The sequence below is a fragment of the Staurois parvus genome, unplaced genomic scaffold, assembly GCF_062004578.1.
Source record: "Staurois parvus isolate SC_StPar_1 unplaced genomic scaffold, SC_StPar_1.0 ptg000704l, whole genome shotgun sequence".
Lineage (NCBI taxonomy): Eukaryota > Metazoa > Chordata > Amphibia > Anura > Ranidae > Staurois > Staurois parvus.
In genome coordinates, this window is record NW_028318500.1 from 2,761,195 (window position 1) to 2,778,610 (window position 17,416).

General features: G+C 46.9%; 1 protein-coding gene across 3 annotated transcripts in view; it reads left to right on the forward strand.

Moving 5' to 3' along the window:
• Positions 1 to 17,416, forward strand: part of LOC149445910 (solute carrier family 2, facilitated glucose transporter member 11-like) — a 68,239-nt gene that overhangs the window by 38,456 nt on the left and 12,367 nt on the right. For 2 of the 3 annotated variants that reach the window (XM_089653198.1, XM_089653199.1), the window contains one exon: positions 10,611 to 10,686. In XM_089653198.1, the coding sequence (XP_089509324.1) occupies positions 10,611 to 10,686 (76 nt within the window). Of the gene's footprint in view, positions 1 to 10,610; positions 10,687 to 12,418; positions 12,475 to 17,416 lie in introns of all 3 variants that reach the window. The other variant, XR_016306294.1, reaches the window with a different exon arrangement.

Consider the following 17,416-nt stretch of genomic DNA (forward strand, 5'->3'; position numbering starts at 1 on the left):
ATAACGTAACAACAGCTACAGATTGAAAAGGAGAGCTAATTTTTATTAATATTAAATTACAAGTTGGCTTGTGTAGCAATTGTACTTGAGTGCTAAATTGTTTTTGTTTGCCATTTTCTTTTACAAAAGTTGAGTTACCCTTTAAAGAAGCACTAAATTCATTAATTTAACTGTTTCCCAAAACAGTAAGGCATGCCATGGAAGATACTGTATTGTCAGTTGCATGTGCATTCAACTGAACTGTCAAGCCATCAAATGGCTGGTGTCATAACTGATAACATGTGCAGCATATTAACTGCAGATCAAACAACTTTCCTTGATGACTTCTCTGCTTGGCTACCCTACTTTTTCTCTTCTGAAATTCCAACAATAATTCTTGGCGACTTCAACATCCCTCTTAATACTAACACTCCTGCTACTTCTAAACCTCTTAGTCTAACCTCCTCATTTGACCTGAAGCAATGGGTACATGGTTCTACTTACTCTAAGAGCAACATCCTCTACCCTGTATTCTCCTACCTATGCACTCCATCCAGCCTCTCCAACAATCCTTTTCCTCTCTCTAATCACCACCTTATTAGTTTCACTCTTTCCCTGTCTTCCACCACCTCTGCCTCCAACCACCTAACAATTACCCATAGAAATCTTTGTCACTTCTGTCTATAATAGATCTCTGTCCTGCACCCTGGACAGACTCCCCCTCTGATTACACACAGAATCAATCCCTGACCCCCACACCCTGGCAAACAGACGACACCGGCACACAGCTCTGCTTTTGAGTGTCTGTGGCATAAGACTAAATCTCACAAAGACTTCAACCAATATAAAACTGCCCTCCAAAAATACAGTTTTTGCCTCAACTCTGCCAAGCAGACCTATTTTATCACTCTCATTAACACCTTCTCATCCAGTCCCCGTCAACTTTTTTCTACCTTTAACTCTCTATTTCGTCTCCCACCACCTTATTCACTAACCCACTCACTGCCCAGGAAATTGCCAGTCACTTCAAAATAAGATTGATACAATTTGTGATTAAATCTCTGCTCTACAGATATCCACCCCACTTACCACCCCATGTCCACCGGTACACTCAACACTTCCCTTATTCAGCTCTGCTACTATAAACGAGGTTGCTAAACTTTTTTTCTAATGCCCACCTATCCACCTGTCCCCTGGACCCTATTCCCTCTCAAATACTGCAGTCACCCTTTGGCTTTATCCTACACTCTCTAACTCACATCTTCAATTTCTCCCTCTCTTCTATTATCTTCCACAGCACTCTAAAACATACAGTGCCTTGAAAAAGTATTCATACCCCTTGACATTTTCCACATTTTGTCATGTTACAACCAAAAACGTAAATGTATTTTATTGGGATTTTATGTGATAGACCAACACAAAGTGGCACATAATTGTGAAGTGGAAGGAAAATGATAAATGGTTTTCAACATTTTTTACAATTAAATATCTGAAAAGTGTGTCGTGCATTTGTATTTAGCCCCCCTGAGTCAATAGAACCACTTTTCACTGCAATTACAGCTGCAATTCGTTTTGGGGATGTGTCTACCAGCTTTGCATCTAGAGAGTGAAATTTTGCCGATTCGTTTTTTTAAAATAGCTCAAGCTCTCTCAGCTTGGATGGAGAGCGTCTGTGAACAGCAATTTTCAAGTCTTGCAACAGATTCTCAATTGGATTTAGGTCTGGACTTTGACTGGGCCATTCTAACACATGAGTATGCTTTGATCTAAACCATTCCATTGTAGCTCTGGCTGTATGTTTAGGGTCGTTGTCCTGCTGGAAGGTGAACCTCCGCTTCAGTCTCGTCTTTTGCAGACTCTTAACAGGTTTTCTTTTAAGGTTGCCCTGTATTTGGCTCCATCCATCTTACCATCAACTCTGACCAGCTTTCCTGACCCTACTGAAGAAAAGCATCCCCACAACATGATGCTGTCACCACCATTTTTCAAGGTGGGGATGGTGTGTTCAGGGTGATGTGCAGTGTTTGCTTTCTGCCTAGCGGAAACACATAGCGGTTTGCTTTTAGGTCAAAAAGTTAAATTTTGGTCTCATCTGACCAGAGCACCTTCTTCAACATGTTTGCTGTGTCCCCCACATGGTTTCTTGCAAACAGGAGTTGTTATGGCTTTCCTTCAACAATGGCTTCCTTTTGCCACTATTCCATAAAGGCCAGATTTGTGGAGTGCACGACTAATAGTTGTCCTGTGGACAGATTCTCCCAGCTAAGCTGAGGATCTCTGCAGCTCCTCCAGAGTTACCATGGGGCTCTTTGCTGCTTCTCTGATTAATGCTCTCCTTGCTGGCCTGACAATTTAGGTGGATGGACATGCTTTGGTAGGTTTGCAGTTGTGCCATACTCTTTCCATTTTTGGATGATGGTTGAACAGTGCTCCATGGGATGTTCAAAGCTTGGGATATTTTTTTATAACCTAATTCTGCTTTAAACTTCTCCACAACTTTATCCATGACCTGTCTGGTGTGCTCCTTGGCCTTCATGATGCTGCTTGTTCACTAATGTTTTCTAACAAACCTCTGAGGGCTTCACAGGACAGCTATATTTATACTGAGATCATATTACACACAGGTGGACTCTAGTTACTATTTAGGTGACTGCTGAAGGCAATTGGTTCCTCTAGATTTTAGTTAGGGGTATCAGAGTAAAGGTGGCTGAATAAAAATGTACACCACACTTTTCAGATATTTATTTGTAAAAAAATTGGAAAATCATTTATCATTTTCCTCCCACTTCACAATTATCAGCCACTTTCTGTTGGTCTATCACATAAAATACATTTACATTTTTGGTTGTAACATGACAAAATGTAGAAAATTTCAAAGGTTATGTATACATTTTCAAGGCACTGTACACTAGTTACCCCTATACTTAGAAAGCCTTCCTTGGACCCCACCAATCTTAAAAAGCTATGCCCATCTCCTTGTTCCCCTTTTTCCTCCAAACTCCTTGAACACCTGGTCCACAACCAACTGTTGACCACCTCATTAAGAATAACCTTCCTGATCCCCTTCAGTCTGGATTTTTCCCCCCAACACTTCACAGAAACCTAAAACTGACAAATGATTTAATAACAGCTAAAACCAATGGACACTTATCAAGGTCCTACCTTTCCTCAGGGCTTGTGCGGCTCCATGTGCTGGCATCCATCTTAGGTCTGCAAAGCATTGTGGGATCCTTTATGCTTTCAGCCCTCTGCGGCTCCTCCCAGGAGTTGGCCGCTCATCACATTTAAGTCTGCTGTTTGCAGTTGTCCATTGCATTCATGTCCTGTCTGTTGCACAGCAGCAAGCTCCTGTTCGGTTAACTCTTTGCTCTCCTGGATACCGACTCGGCTTTAGCTAAGACTCCTCCTGGCTTCTGACCCCGGCTCTGGCAACCATTCTTCCTGTCTTCTGACCCCGGCTCTGGCGACCATTCTTCCTGGCTTCTGACCCCAGCTTTGGCTACGATTCCCGCTGGTTCTCGACTTGATTATCCTGGAAGATGACCTCGGCATGAGAACTTCTGTCCTACCAAGTCATCCGCTGTTGCTGTCGGACTTGCATAGACTTTTGCCTTGTTTCTGTGTAAATAAACCTACCTTTAATTGCACCTCCTTGTGTGTCTGGCTCCTCGCTCCCTGACACTACATGAATGCCATGAATCCTGACGGTGCAGGTACGCCCTCGCTCCTTATGTTGGTTGCCAGACTTGATCAGCAGGATCTCTTGTTGGATCAGTTCGCTCAGGCGTTGCAGACGCTGCTTGCACGCACAGCGCACCTTGCTCCTGGTGCAATTAGGCTGGTTGTCACTCCTGTGGTCGCTCCCGCTGCTGCTCCGGTTGTTGCACCTACCTCTGCATCTGCTGCTGCACCTGCGTTGCCCAGAGGTATGACTGGTTCAGCCCCCCTTCCACAGCACTTGGGGGTGAGCCGAGTCAGTGTCAGGGTTTCCTTAACCAAGTGGGCATATATTTTGAGTTGATACCCCACGCTTTTCCTACTGAGAGGTCAAAGGTGGGCTTCCTAATCTCGCTGCTCTCGGACAAGGCCTTGGCCTGGTCAAATCCCTTATGGGAGAATGATAACTCTGTGATTTACAAGTTTGCCGGTTTTGTTGCCTCCTTCCGTAGGGTATTCAATGTGCCTGCTCGCTCCGCCTCTGCTGCCAAGCTGCTCATGTCCATGCATCAGGGTTCACGGACCGTTTCTGAGTACGCCATAGAATTTCTCTCAGATGCGTTGAAGGACGAGATTGCAGCCAAAGAACTGCCTGTGGAGCTCGAAGCACTCATTTCCTTCCTAATCCTGATTGACACAAGGCTCAGGGAGAGGCCTTCACTTAAGGAGCATCTGCGGAGGCCTCCTAACCGATTGGCGCCTACGTTTTCTGTCCCACCTGTTCCTACCTCTCCTCCCACGCCTCCTGGGGATGGCTTGTCTGGCGGTGAGCCCATGAAGCTGGGGTTTGCTCGCCTTTCCGAGAGGGAGCGGGCCTCTCGGCGTCGGGAGGGTCGCTGCCTGTACTGTGGTCTCGATGGGCATTTTCGGCAGTCCTGTCCGGTCCGTCCGCGAAACGCTCGCACCTAAGATCCTGTCGGGGCAGATCTTGGGTGGAGTTTCCTCGTCCCCCGGTGTCCCGCAAAGATAAACCGCTAATCACCATTGTCCTCTCTTGGGCGGAAGGCTCAGTGACGGCCCAGGCGTTGATAGACTCTGGTGCTGGCGGGTTGTTTATGGACAGTTCGTTTGCTGCTGTCAAGGTCCGATCTTTTCCCAGAGGTTATGCTGCTCCATGTGCTGGCATCCATCTTGGGTTTCTGCAGAGCATGGTGGGAGTCTTTTATGCCTTCAGGCCTCTGCGGTCAATCCCCCAGAGGGGTGTGGTTGATCACATATAAGCCTGTTGTCCGCACGTGCTCTTCGCATTCGTGTCTCATATGTTCGTGTTGCAACAAGCTCTGTTTCTACTCTCGTGGCTCTCCTGGAAACTGACTCAGCTTTTGACTAGACTATTCTCTGCGTTATCCATTTATCTGACCTCCCGTTGCTGAACCCGGCTTGTGACCTGTTATTCTTGTCTACCGTTCTGTACTGTCTGTCCCGTTGTTATCGACCCGGCCTGCCCGACTACGCTATTGTCTTATCTGGTTCCTACCAGCTACACCCCATTGGCGGTGGCCATTACTGCAGCTAGGGTGTCTCGGGGGCCGCGACCTGGTCCCTGGCTGCGTCAAGTCCATCCCCACCATCAGGGGCCCTGGTGAAGGGCAGCCTGGGACTTAGACTCCGTGCCCTGAGGGACTCCGGTCTGTGGGTGGTGGTTGTCGTCAGTCGGTGCGTGACCCTGCCATTAGGCCTGCCTGTCCGTTCCACAGCTCCTGCCCTGACAGCTGCTCAGTACTCCATTCCTCTGCAGGCTCGAGTTACTCCATTGGTTCTTGAGGCGATAGATGGCAGGCCCCTGCAACCGCCGCAGGTTACCCACAAGACCCTGCCGGTTGAAGTAGCTATTGGGGCTGTTCACAGGGAGTTGGCCTGTTTCCAGGTAATTTCTTCTCCACACTACTCCGTGGTTTTGGGATATCCCTGGCTTCAGAAGCACAATCCGATCTTTAATTGGCGGTCGGCTGAGATTCTCTCGTGGTCTCCACAGTGTGGGGCCGGTTGCATCCGTGGACCTGATAAGGTGTTGTGTGCCACCTCGGACTTTGTGTTGCCCACTGACTATGGGGAGTACCTGGACGTGTTTGACAAGGTGCGCACCGGTTCTCTGCCTCCTAATCGTCCATACGATTGTGCCATAGCCTTGCAACCCGGTGCAACTCCTCCTCGTGGCAGGGTGTATCCTCTTTCAGTTGCGGAGAATCAGGCCATATAGGAGTACTTTGCGGATGCACTTTCCCGGGGGCACATTCGCAAGTCTACTTCCCCAGCAGGAGCTGGCTTTTTCTTTGTGAAAAAGAAGGGCGGTGAATTGAGGCCTTGCATTGATTATAGGGGTCTCAATCGAATCACGATTAAGAATGCTTACCCAATTCCGTTGATTACCGAGTTGTTCGACCGCCTCAAGGGAGCAACGGTCTTTACCAAACTCGACTTTAGGGCTGCGTACAATCTCGTGCGGATCAAGGAGGGTGACGAGTGGAAGTCCACGTTCAACACCAGAACCGGCCACTATGAATCCCTGGTTATGCTCTTCGGGTTGTGTAACGCGGCCGCTGTATTTCAGGAGTTCATTAATGATGTCTTTTGTGATTGTTGCAGCAGTGCGTGGTGGTTTACTTGGACGACATCCTAGTTTACTCTGCGTCTATGGAGTCTCATTTCCAGGATGTCAAGCGGGTGCTGCAATGGTTACGTGAGAACGAGCTTTTCTGTAAGCTCGAGAAGTGTGAATTTCACCGATCCCAGGTTGCCTTTTTGGGCTACATCATTTCCGCTGTGGGATTCTCCATGGACCCTCAAAAGGTTTCGGCGGTTCTGCAGTGGCCTCGTCCCAGTGGTCTTCGTTCCATTCAGCGCTTTTTGGGATTCGCCAACTATTATCAGAAGTTTATCAGGAACTTCTCCACGCTGGCCAGGCCTCTCTCAGATCTGTCCAAGGAGGGCAGTAATCCCCACAAGTGGTCATCCGAGGCCATCTTAGCTTTCGAAGCTCTGAAATCCGGCTCCGATACTGTCTCATCCCAATCCTGGGTTGCCCTTTGTCCTTGAGGTTGATGCTTCTGAGACGGGAGTAGGCGCCCGATGGACCCCTACTTTCCTGTGGGTTCTACTCCAGGAAGCTTTCCTCCGCAGAATGCAACTACCAGATTGGAGACAGGGAGTTGTTGGCCATTATTCAGGCTCTCAAGGAATGGAGGCACCTGCTCGAGGGTTCTGCGGTTCCGGTTCTCATTCTCACTGACCACAAGAACCTGACGTATCTCTTGGAGGCTAAGAGGTTGACGCCTCGTCAGGCCAGATGGGCTCTGTTCTTGTCGCGTTTTAATTATGTGGTCTCCTATTTGCCTGGCTCCAAGAATGTCAGGGCTGATGCCTTGTTGCGGCAATACTCTGAGCCTACCTCGGTCATACCTCTGGATCAGATCCTGGCTGCCATTCGTACCAGCCTGACTTCTCCCCTTGGGGAGCAGATTTTGGTGGCTCAAACTGATGCTCCCTCTGAGAGACCGGCTGGTAGATGTTTCGTACCTGAGGGATTGCGCACCGCCTGCTGCGTACCTACCATAATTCCAAGACTGCCGGTCATCCGTGGAGGAACCAGTTGTCCTGGGTCGTTTCTCGTCTGTTCTGGTGGCCATCTCTCCGTTCCGACATCGCCTGATATGTAGCGGCATGTTCTGTCTGTGCCCAGAATAAATCTCCTCAGCATCTTCCATTTGGCCTTCTGCAACCCATTCCCAATGGGGAGCGTCCCTGGTCACACCTGGGCATGGATTTCATTGTGGACCTCCCTGCGTCTCAAGGCCATAAGGTCATTCTTATGGTCATTGATCGTTTCTCCAAGATGTGCCATTGTGTTCCGTTCAAGAAATTGCCAACTGCGCAAGAACTGGCTACAGTTTTCGCCAGGGAGATCTTTCGCTTGCATGGGTTGCCTAAGGTGATTGTCTCGGACCGTGGGAGCCAGTTTGTGTCCAGGTTCTGGCAAGCCTTCTGATCCCAGTTGGGTATCAAGCTCTCCTTCTCTTCGGCCTACCACCCGCAGTCCAATGGGGCTGCGGAGCGTTCCAACCAGGCCCTGGAACAATTCCTTCGCTGCTATATCTCAGACCATCAAGACAATTGGGTCGATCTCCTGCCATGGGCAGAGTTTGCGAGGAACTCGGCTGCCAACTCCTCTTCCGGGATGTCTCCCTTCATGGCCAACTATGGGTTCCAACCCGCTGTATTGCCTGAGTTGTTCTCGCCACAGGACATTCCGGCTGTGGAGAACCATGTTGCTGCCCTGCGTTCTTCATGGGGGCAGATCCAGAGGTCCTTGAAGGACTCAGCACAGCGCCAGAAGCTCCAGGCTGATGGTAGACGGTTGCCCACTCCTTCATACGAGGTCGGAGATCGGGTGTGGTTGTCCACTCGTAACCTCAATCTTCTGGTGCCCACACCAAAACTGGCTCCCCGTTTTGTTGGTCCTTTCCGCATCCTCCGCAGGGTGAACCCGTTTGCCTATGCCCTTGCTCTTCCTCCTGGGATGCGTATCTCCAATGTCTTCCACGTATCCCTGTTGAAGCCTCTGGTCTTCAATCGCTTTACTGCCTCAGCTCCGTCCTATCCGGGTTGACAGTCATGAGGAGTATGAGGTGAGCCGCATCCTGGACTCTCAGTTGGTCCACGGTCGGGTGCAGTTCCTGGTCCATTGGCGTGGTTATGGTCCCGAGGAGCGTTCCTGGGTTCCTTCCGCGGATGTTCATGCTCCCACCCTCCTCCGCGCTTTTCACGCCCGCTTTCCCCAGAAGCCTTATGTTGAGCCACGGAGGGGCCCTTGAGGAGGAGGTACTATCAAGGTCCTACCTTTCCTCAGGGCTTGTGCTGCTCCATGTACTGGCATCCATCTTAGGTCTGCAAAGCATTGTGGGATCCTTTATGCTTTCAGCCCTCTGCGGCTCCTCCCAGGAGTTGGCAGCTTATCACATTTAAGTCTGCTGTTTGCAGCTGTCCATTGCATTCGTGTCCTGTCTGTTGCACAGCAGCAAGCTCCTGTTCGGTTAACTCTTTGCTCTCCTGGATACCGACTCGGCTTTGGCTAAGACTCCTCCCGGCTTCTGACCCCAGCTCTGGCGACCATTCTTCCTGGCTTCTGACCCCGGCTCTGGTGACCATTCTTCCTGGCTTCAGACCCCGGCTCTGGCGACCATTCTTCCTGGCTTCTGACTCCGGCTTTGGCTACGATTCCCGCTGGTTCTTGGCTTGATTATCCTGGAAGACGACCTCGGCAGGAGAACTTCTGTCCTACCAAGTCATCCGCTGTTGCTGTCGGACTTGCATAGACTTTTGCCTTGTTTCTGTGTAAATAAACCTACCTTTAATCGCACCTCCTTGTGTGTCTGGCTCCTCGCTCCCTGACAACACTATTCTGTACTCCTACTTCTGAACCTATTGGCTGCCTTTGATACAATTGACCACCCCCTCCTCTTCAAATAACTTTACTGCTTTGGTCTCCATGACTATTCTGTTCATTGGTTCTCATCCTACCTATCCCACCGCACCTTCAGTGTCACTCACAGTTCTACTTCTTCCTCTCCTCTTCCTTTCTCTGTTGGAGTCCCCCAAGGTTTTGCTCTTTGACCTTTCCTATTCTCCATCTACACCTCCTCTCTGGGTCAACTGATAGCCTCCCATGGCTTTCAATATCATTTCTATGCTGACGACACCCAAATTTATTTCTCTACCCCTCAGCTTACAACATCAGTCTCCTCACACATCAGTTACTTACTAACCGACATGTCAGCCTGGGTGTCACACCACTTCCTGAAACTCAATCTACCTAAAACCGAGCTCGTAATATTTCATTCCCCAAGTGACCCTTCCTCTGACCTCTCTGTCAAGATCAGTGGCACAACCATCAACCTGTCCCCGCATGCCAGGGTTCTAGGTGTAATCCTGGACTGGGAACTCTCCTTTTGGCCCTACATCCAATCACTTTTGAATGCTTGCCGTCTCAAGCTCTGAAACATCTCCAAAATATGCCCCTTCCTAGCCAATGACACCACAAAGCTCCTAATTCACTCCTAGGTTATCTCTCGCCTTGATTACTGCAAATCCCTCCTCATTGGTTAACCTTTACATAAGCTATCCCCCCCCTCCAATCCATCATGAATGCCTCTGCCATGCTCATCCACCTTACCCACCTTACCCACCTTACCAACCGATCAGTGTTTACCACCCCTCTCTGCCAATCCCTGTATTGACTGTCACTAAGCCAATGAATTAAATTCAAAATACTAACAACAACTTACAAAGCCATCCACTACTCGGCCCCCAGCTACATCACTTACCTAGTCTCCAAATACAACCAAATTGCTCTCTTTTTTCCTCCCAAGACTTCCTGCTTTCTAGTTCCCTTGTCACCTCCTCCCATGCTTGCCTCCAAGACTTATCGCAAGCCTCTCCCATCGTATGGAATTCCCTACCCCAATCTGTCTCATTTATCTCCTACTCTGTCCACTTTTAGGCCATTCCTAAATCTTTTCTCTTCAGAGAAGCTTATCCTACATGTATTTTCTCCATCAGCTCATCCCCCATAATTATTACCTTTTGTATCACTTGACCCTCCCCTTTTAGGTTGTAAGCTTTAACGAGCAAGGCCCTCTGATTCCTCCTGTATTGAATTGTATTGTGACTGTACTGTTTTCCCTCACATTATACAGCGCTGCGCAATCTGTTGACGCTATATAAATCCTGTATGATGGTAACAATAACAGATGCTAAGATGGTAGCTTCCTTGGCTGTAACAGAATAGAAGGGTTTAGTTCTGCTTTAACTGGATGGTAAACAGAGCATGATTGACTGTAAAATTGCAACAAAAAAAATGTTTATGTTTAAAGTGACCCTAAAAGGTTAATTTGTAAATTCAATTTTCTGTTTTACAGGAAAAAGTCAGCTGGATGCCATACCTTAGCATGGTCTGCATTTTTGCTTACATCTTGAGCTTTGGCATTGGTCCAGGTATATAAAAAGCTATAAATGTTGATGTTACGTTTTAACTCTCATTGGTGAAAACTTTTCTTTTAGTACAATGACCCTGATTTATTTCCAAATAGTCTGTTTTTACATCAGCTGACTTCACTGTCATGACAGTTAGGATATAACAGAAAAATGTAAGGAAGATTTAAAAGATGAGTTCTTCTGAAAGTGTACCTTTAGCCTTCTCATTGGTTTTAAACCACCCATATGACTTGTGTACAGGAAACGTTCAAGGACTTCATAACTCTGTTTGATTTAGTTAGTGCTTCTGTACCATGAGTAATCAGAAGTCCTTTATTATCTGAAACAGGAACCACGGCTTTAATGCTTGCGCCATGGTCTTCTCCTTTTGTCCACCCTTCATTCCCTCTAGCCTGTAGGGTGACTAGGAGTGTTTCAACCTAAGAACAAAACTAAGAGTGCTTTCTATAATAAAGCACAGTTGATTTGAGGGTACTAGTTCACTGTTTCAAAAAAGAGAAGCACGTGCAGGCCCTGGTAGATTTCAGTACTAAAGTATCGCGATCGAATTACTTTAATAGTGATTGGCAACAATGACCATGTATTGCATTTTAAATTTCAGGGAAAAGGGGGGGAAGGAAATAAAGGGGGAGAGAGCAAGAAAAGAATGGTAGCTGGAGCTTGGGTTCGGCTCCCAATCTGTCATATTTGACTGTCTTTTGTAGTTAGTAAGGCTGGAGATATGAATTTACGGATGAGCGTATGTGATCCAGGGCTCTTAGACTTACAAGAATTTGTTATTAGAATCTAAGATATTGCTCTTCAGTTGTTCATTTATCATGAAATTCTCTATTTAGACTTTAATGCAGAACTCCAGGTAGAAATATTAATGCATCGTTGTAAAGGTGCATTCGTACCTTTCAGTAAAATTTTTGTCTTTCTATTAATTGCTATCCAGGTAGTGATATAATCATCCTTTCTTTAGTGGTTTACGGTAGTCTTTCCCCTTAACTTCCATTACATAAGACCGAGGACCCAGGAGTCCCAGACTCCTGGTCTGATCCACTCACTTTAACTGCATCCATGCCTCAGCTCTGTTCAAAGCCCTCAGTTCTGCCCTCATCTCAGCCTGCACATGCGCCCATCATGTTTTATATTTCCCTTAGCATCATGAGAAATATAGTTTTCTATAGTGGTGCAGATGTGACATGTGGCCAGTTCTAATGTCCTCCTCCCGGCGCTCAGAAGTAGAGCGATTTTCCAAAGAACACTATGACGTCACAGTACTTTATAGTCACAGAGGTCTCAGAAAATAACCCCTTTTTGGGTGTAATTTGGTAGCAGTTTAATTGGGCTAGCAGAGAGCATCTTGTAAATATAATATAGCACAGGACTTGACAAATCCCAGGTGCTAGGTCGCCATGGCAACTAGAAATTGTGTCCTGGCCCCTGGTATTTTGTCAGCCATTTGCTGTCAAGCACAGGGACACCACTTCACAGATCCAGGGCCTGTAAACTTTTTATCAGGGCGATTTCTGTTATCATTATAACTTAAAAAGGAGCCAAACAACTATGTGATAATAAATGGATTCATATGATCTTAAATAAAAGACAGTTTTTTGGCATGATCAGTCATATTTTATCAATGCCAACCTTTTATGATTCCTGCCAGGGTATGCAAACTCTTGAGCACAACTGTATGCTTTAGGGGCTGTCCATTCAGGAGTTCACTGGTTCACATTTTCTGTTCTAGCGACAAAAAGCAACCAGTGTGGCGTAACATTTCTGAAATTGCCTCCACTGTTTCAGGTAACACCATACAGTTGACTCTCTCGATGTGCCTCATATTTCCACCCATCCCAAGGGCTCTGCGCCATAAGGAAAAACTCATCCACACCATTTGTGTTGCTGCTCTATGGGCCATAGCCTTACATTGTAAATCTTCAGTTATCACTTTCCATAACTATTCTAAAATAGACTCTATCATGTTAAAGGAAAGAATTTTCTATACTTTACATGACAAAGTAGCTAATTTTTCCTACTAAATGGGATATATGGGTTTCCAAATTATACTCTTCTTTGCTGTGACCCTTTTTCCATGGATGGTGTTGATAAATCTTTTATGTTTATACTGTTTTGTTACTCTCATGTATTTCTGATCCATATTATTTTCGTTTTATATGGTTTATATGACGTTCAGCTTCTCTGTTCCATGTTTTATTCTGAATGTGATATGGATTTTTATTGTGCTTCATCATTGTTATGATGAGTAGAGATGAGCGAATCGAAGTAGGCGAAGTGGAATTCGTTTCGAATATTGGAAAATTTTCGATTCGCGCCGAATCCGAAAAATAGCATACTTCGGATGCGCGAATCGAAATTTTTCCTAAAATGGCGGCGACATGTGCGGCGACGGAGCGGGGATGTCTGGGAAGGCGCGCAGACAAGGCGCGCTGACCCATAATGCATTCCTTAATGACATGTGATCGCATTAGCCAATCAGCAGCCAGCCAGCCAGCACTGTGTAATGGTCGAGCTATAAATGGCGGCCATTTTAGAATTCTTCATTTGCCTCCAGTCATTCAAGAGAGGCAGACCGCTCTGTATTAGGGACAGAGTTAGGGCCACTTGGGGACAGAGAAACGTTACTTAGGGACAGAGAAACGTTACTTAGGGACAGAGAAACATTACTCAGGGACACAGAATTGTTACTGAGGGCCACAGAATCGTTACTTAGGGCCACAGAAACGCTAGTTAGGGCCACAGAATTGTTACTCAGGGACAGACACAGAATTGTTACTGAGGGCCACAGAATTGTTACTGAGGGCCACAGAAACGTTACTCAGGGACACAGAATTGTTACTGAGGGCCACAGAACTGTTACTTAGGGCCACAGAAACGTTAGTTAGGGCCACAGAATTGTTACTCAGGGACAGACACAGAATTGTTACTGAGGGACACAGAATTGTTACTGAGGGCCACAGAACTGTTACTTAGGGCCACAGAATTGTTACTCAGGGACACAGAATCGTTACTTAGGGCCACAGAAACGCTAGTTAGGGCCACAGAATTGTTACTCAGGGACAGACACAGAATTGTTACTGAGGGCCACAGAATTGTTACTGAGGGCCACAGAAACGTTACTCAGGGACACAGAATTGTTACTGAGGGCCACAGAACTGTTACTTAGGGCCACAGAAACGTTAGTTAGGGCCACAGAATTGTTACTCAGGGACAGACACAGAATTGTTACTGAGGGCCACAGAATTGTTACTTAGGGCCACAGAAACGTTACTCAGGGCCACAGAATTGTTACTCAGGGACACAGAATTGTTACTGAGGGCCACAGAACCGTTACTTAGGGCCACAGAATTGTTACTCAGGGACAGACACAGAATTGTTACTGAGGGCCACAGAATTGTTACTTAGGGCCACAGAAACGTTACTCAGGGCCACAGAATTGTTACTGAGGGCCACAGAACTGTTACTTAGGGCCACAGAAACGTTAGTTAGGGCCACAGAATTGTTACTCAGGGACAGACACAGAATTGTTACTGAGGGCCACAGAATTGTTACTTAGGGCCACAGAAACGTTACTCAGGGACACAGAATTGTTACTGAGGGCCACAGAACTGTTACTTAGGGCCACAGAAACGTTAGTTAGGGCCACAGAATTGTTACTCAGGGACAGACACAGAATTGTTACTGAGGGCCACAGAATTGTTACTTAGGGCCACAGAAACGTTACTCAGGGACACAGAATTGTTACTGAGGGCCACAGAACTGTTACTTAGGGCCACAGAAACGTTAGTTAGGGCCACAGAATTGTTACTCAGGGACAGACACAGAATTGTTACTGAGGGACACAGAATTGTTACTGAGGGCCACAGAACCGTTACTTAGGGCCACAGAATTGTTACTGAGGGACACAGAATTGTTACTGAGGGCCACAGAACCGTTACTTAGGGCCACAGAATTGTTACTCAGGGACAGACACAGAATTGTTACTCAGGAACACAGAATTGTTACTGAGGGACACAGAACCGTTACTGAGGGCCACAGAATTGTTACTCAGGGACACAGAATTGTTACTGAGGGCCACAGAAACGTTACTTAGGGCCACAGAATTGTTACTCAGGGACAGACACAGAATTGTTACTCGGACACAGAATTGTTACTGAGGGCCACAGAATTGTTACTGAGGGCCACAGAACCGTTACTTAGGGCCACAGAAACGTTACTCAGGGACACAGAATTGTTACTGAGGGCCACAGAACCGTTACTTAGGGCCACAGAATTGTTACTCAGGGACAGACACAGAATTGTTACTCAGGGACACAGAATTGTTACTGAGGGCCACAGAAACGTTACTTAGGGCCACAGAAACGTTACTCAGGGACACAGAATTGTTACTGAGGGCCACAGAACCATTACTTAGGGCCACAGAAACGTTACTCAGGGACACAGAATTGTTACTGAGGGCCACAGAACCGTTACTTAGGGCCACAGAATTGTTACTCAGGGACAGACACAGAATTGTTACTGAGGGACACAGAATTGTTACTGAGGGCCACAGAACCGTTACTTAGGGCCACAGAATTGTTACTCAGGGACACAGAATTGTTACTGAGGGCCACAGAACCGTTACTTAGGGCCACAGAATTGTTACTCAGGGACACAGAATTGTTACTCAGGGACACAGAATTGTTACTGAGGGCCACAGAACCGTTACTTAGGGCCACAGAATTATTACTCAGGGACAGACACAGAATTGTTACTGAGGGCCACAGAATTGTTACTTAGGGCCACAGAAACGTTACTCAGGGACACAGAATTGTTACTGAGGGCCACAGAACTGTTACTTAGGGCCACAGAAACGTTAGTTAGGGCCACAGAATTGTTACTCAGGGACAGACACAGAATTGTTACTGAGGGCCACAGAATTGTTACTTAGGGCCACAGAAACGTTACTCAGGGACACAGAATTGTTACTGAGGGCCACAGAACTGTTACTTAGGGCCACAGAAACGTTAGTTAGGGCCACAGAATTGTTACTCAGGGACAGACACAGAATTGTTACTGAGGGACACAGAATTGTTACTGAGGGCCACAGAACCGTTACTTAGGGCCACAGAATTGTTACTCAGGGACACAGAATTGTTACTGAGGGCCACAGAACCGTTACTTAGGGCCACAGAATTGTTACTCAGGGACAGACACAGAATTGTTACTGAGGGCCACAGAATTGTTACTTAGGGCCACAGAAACGTTACTCAGGGCCACAGAATTGTTACTGAGGGCCACAGAACTGTTACTTAGGGCCACAGAAACGTTAGTTAGGGCCACAGAATTGTTACTCAGGGACAGACACAGAATTGTTACTGAGGGCCACAGAATTGTTACTTAGGGCCACAGAAACGTTACTCAGGGACACAGAATTGTTACTGAGGGCCACAGAACTGTTACTTAGGGCCACAGAAACGTTAGTTAGGGCCACAGAATTGTTACTCAGGGACAGACACAGAATTGTTACTGAGGGCCACAGAATTGTTACTTAGGGCCACAGAAACGTTACTCAGGGACACAGAATTGTTACTGAGGGCCACAGAACTGTTACTTAGGGCCACAGAATTGTTACTCAGGGACAGACACAGAATTGTTACTGAGGGCCACAGAATTGTTACTTAGGGCCACAGAAACGTTACTCAGGGCCACAGAATTGTTACTGAGGGCCACAGAACTGTTACTTAGGGCCACAGAAACGTTAGTTAGGGCCACAGAATTGTTACTCAGGGACAGACACAGAATTGTTACTGAGGGCCACAGAATTGTTACTTAGGGCCACAGAAACGTTACTCAGGGACACAGAATTGTTACTGAGGGCCACAGAACTGTTACTTAGGGCCACAGAAACGTTAGTTAGGGCCACAGAATTGTTACTCAGGGACAGACACAGAATTGTTACTGAGGGCCACAGAATTGTTACTTAGGGCCACAGAAACGTTACTCAGGGACACAGAATTGTTACTGAGGGCCACAGAACTGTTACTTAGGACCACAGAAACGTTAGTTAGGGCCACAGAATTGTTACTCAGGGACAGACACAGAATTGTTACTGAGGGACACAGAATTGTTACTGAGGGCCACAGAACCGTTACTTAGGGCCACAGAATTGTTACTGAGGGACACAGAATTGTTACTGAGGGCCACAGAACCGTTACTTAGGGCCACAGAATTGTTACTCAGGGACAGACACAGAATTGTTACTCAGGGACACAGAATTGTTACTGAGGGACACAGAACCGTTACTGAGGGCCACAGAATTGTTACTCAGGGACACAGAATTGTTACTGAGGGCCACAGAAACGTTACTTAGGGCCACAGAATTGTTACTCAGGGACAGACACAGAATTGTTACTCGGACACAGAATTGTTACTGAGGGCCACAGAATTGTTACTGAGGGCCACAGAACCGTTACTTAGGGCCACAGAAACGTTACTCAGGGACACAGAATTGTTACTGAGGGCCACAGAACCGTTACTTAGGGCCACAGAATTGTTACTCAGGGACAGACACAGAATTGTTACTCAGGGACACAGAATTGTTACTGAGGGCCACAGAAACGTTACTTAGGGCCACAGAAACGTTACTCAGGGACACAGAATTGTTACTGAGGGCCACAGAACCATTACTTAGGGCCACAGAAACGTTACTCAGGGACACAGAATTGTTACTGAGGGCCACAGAACC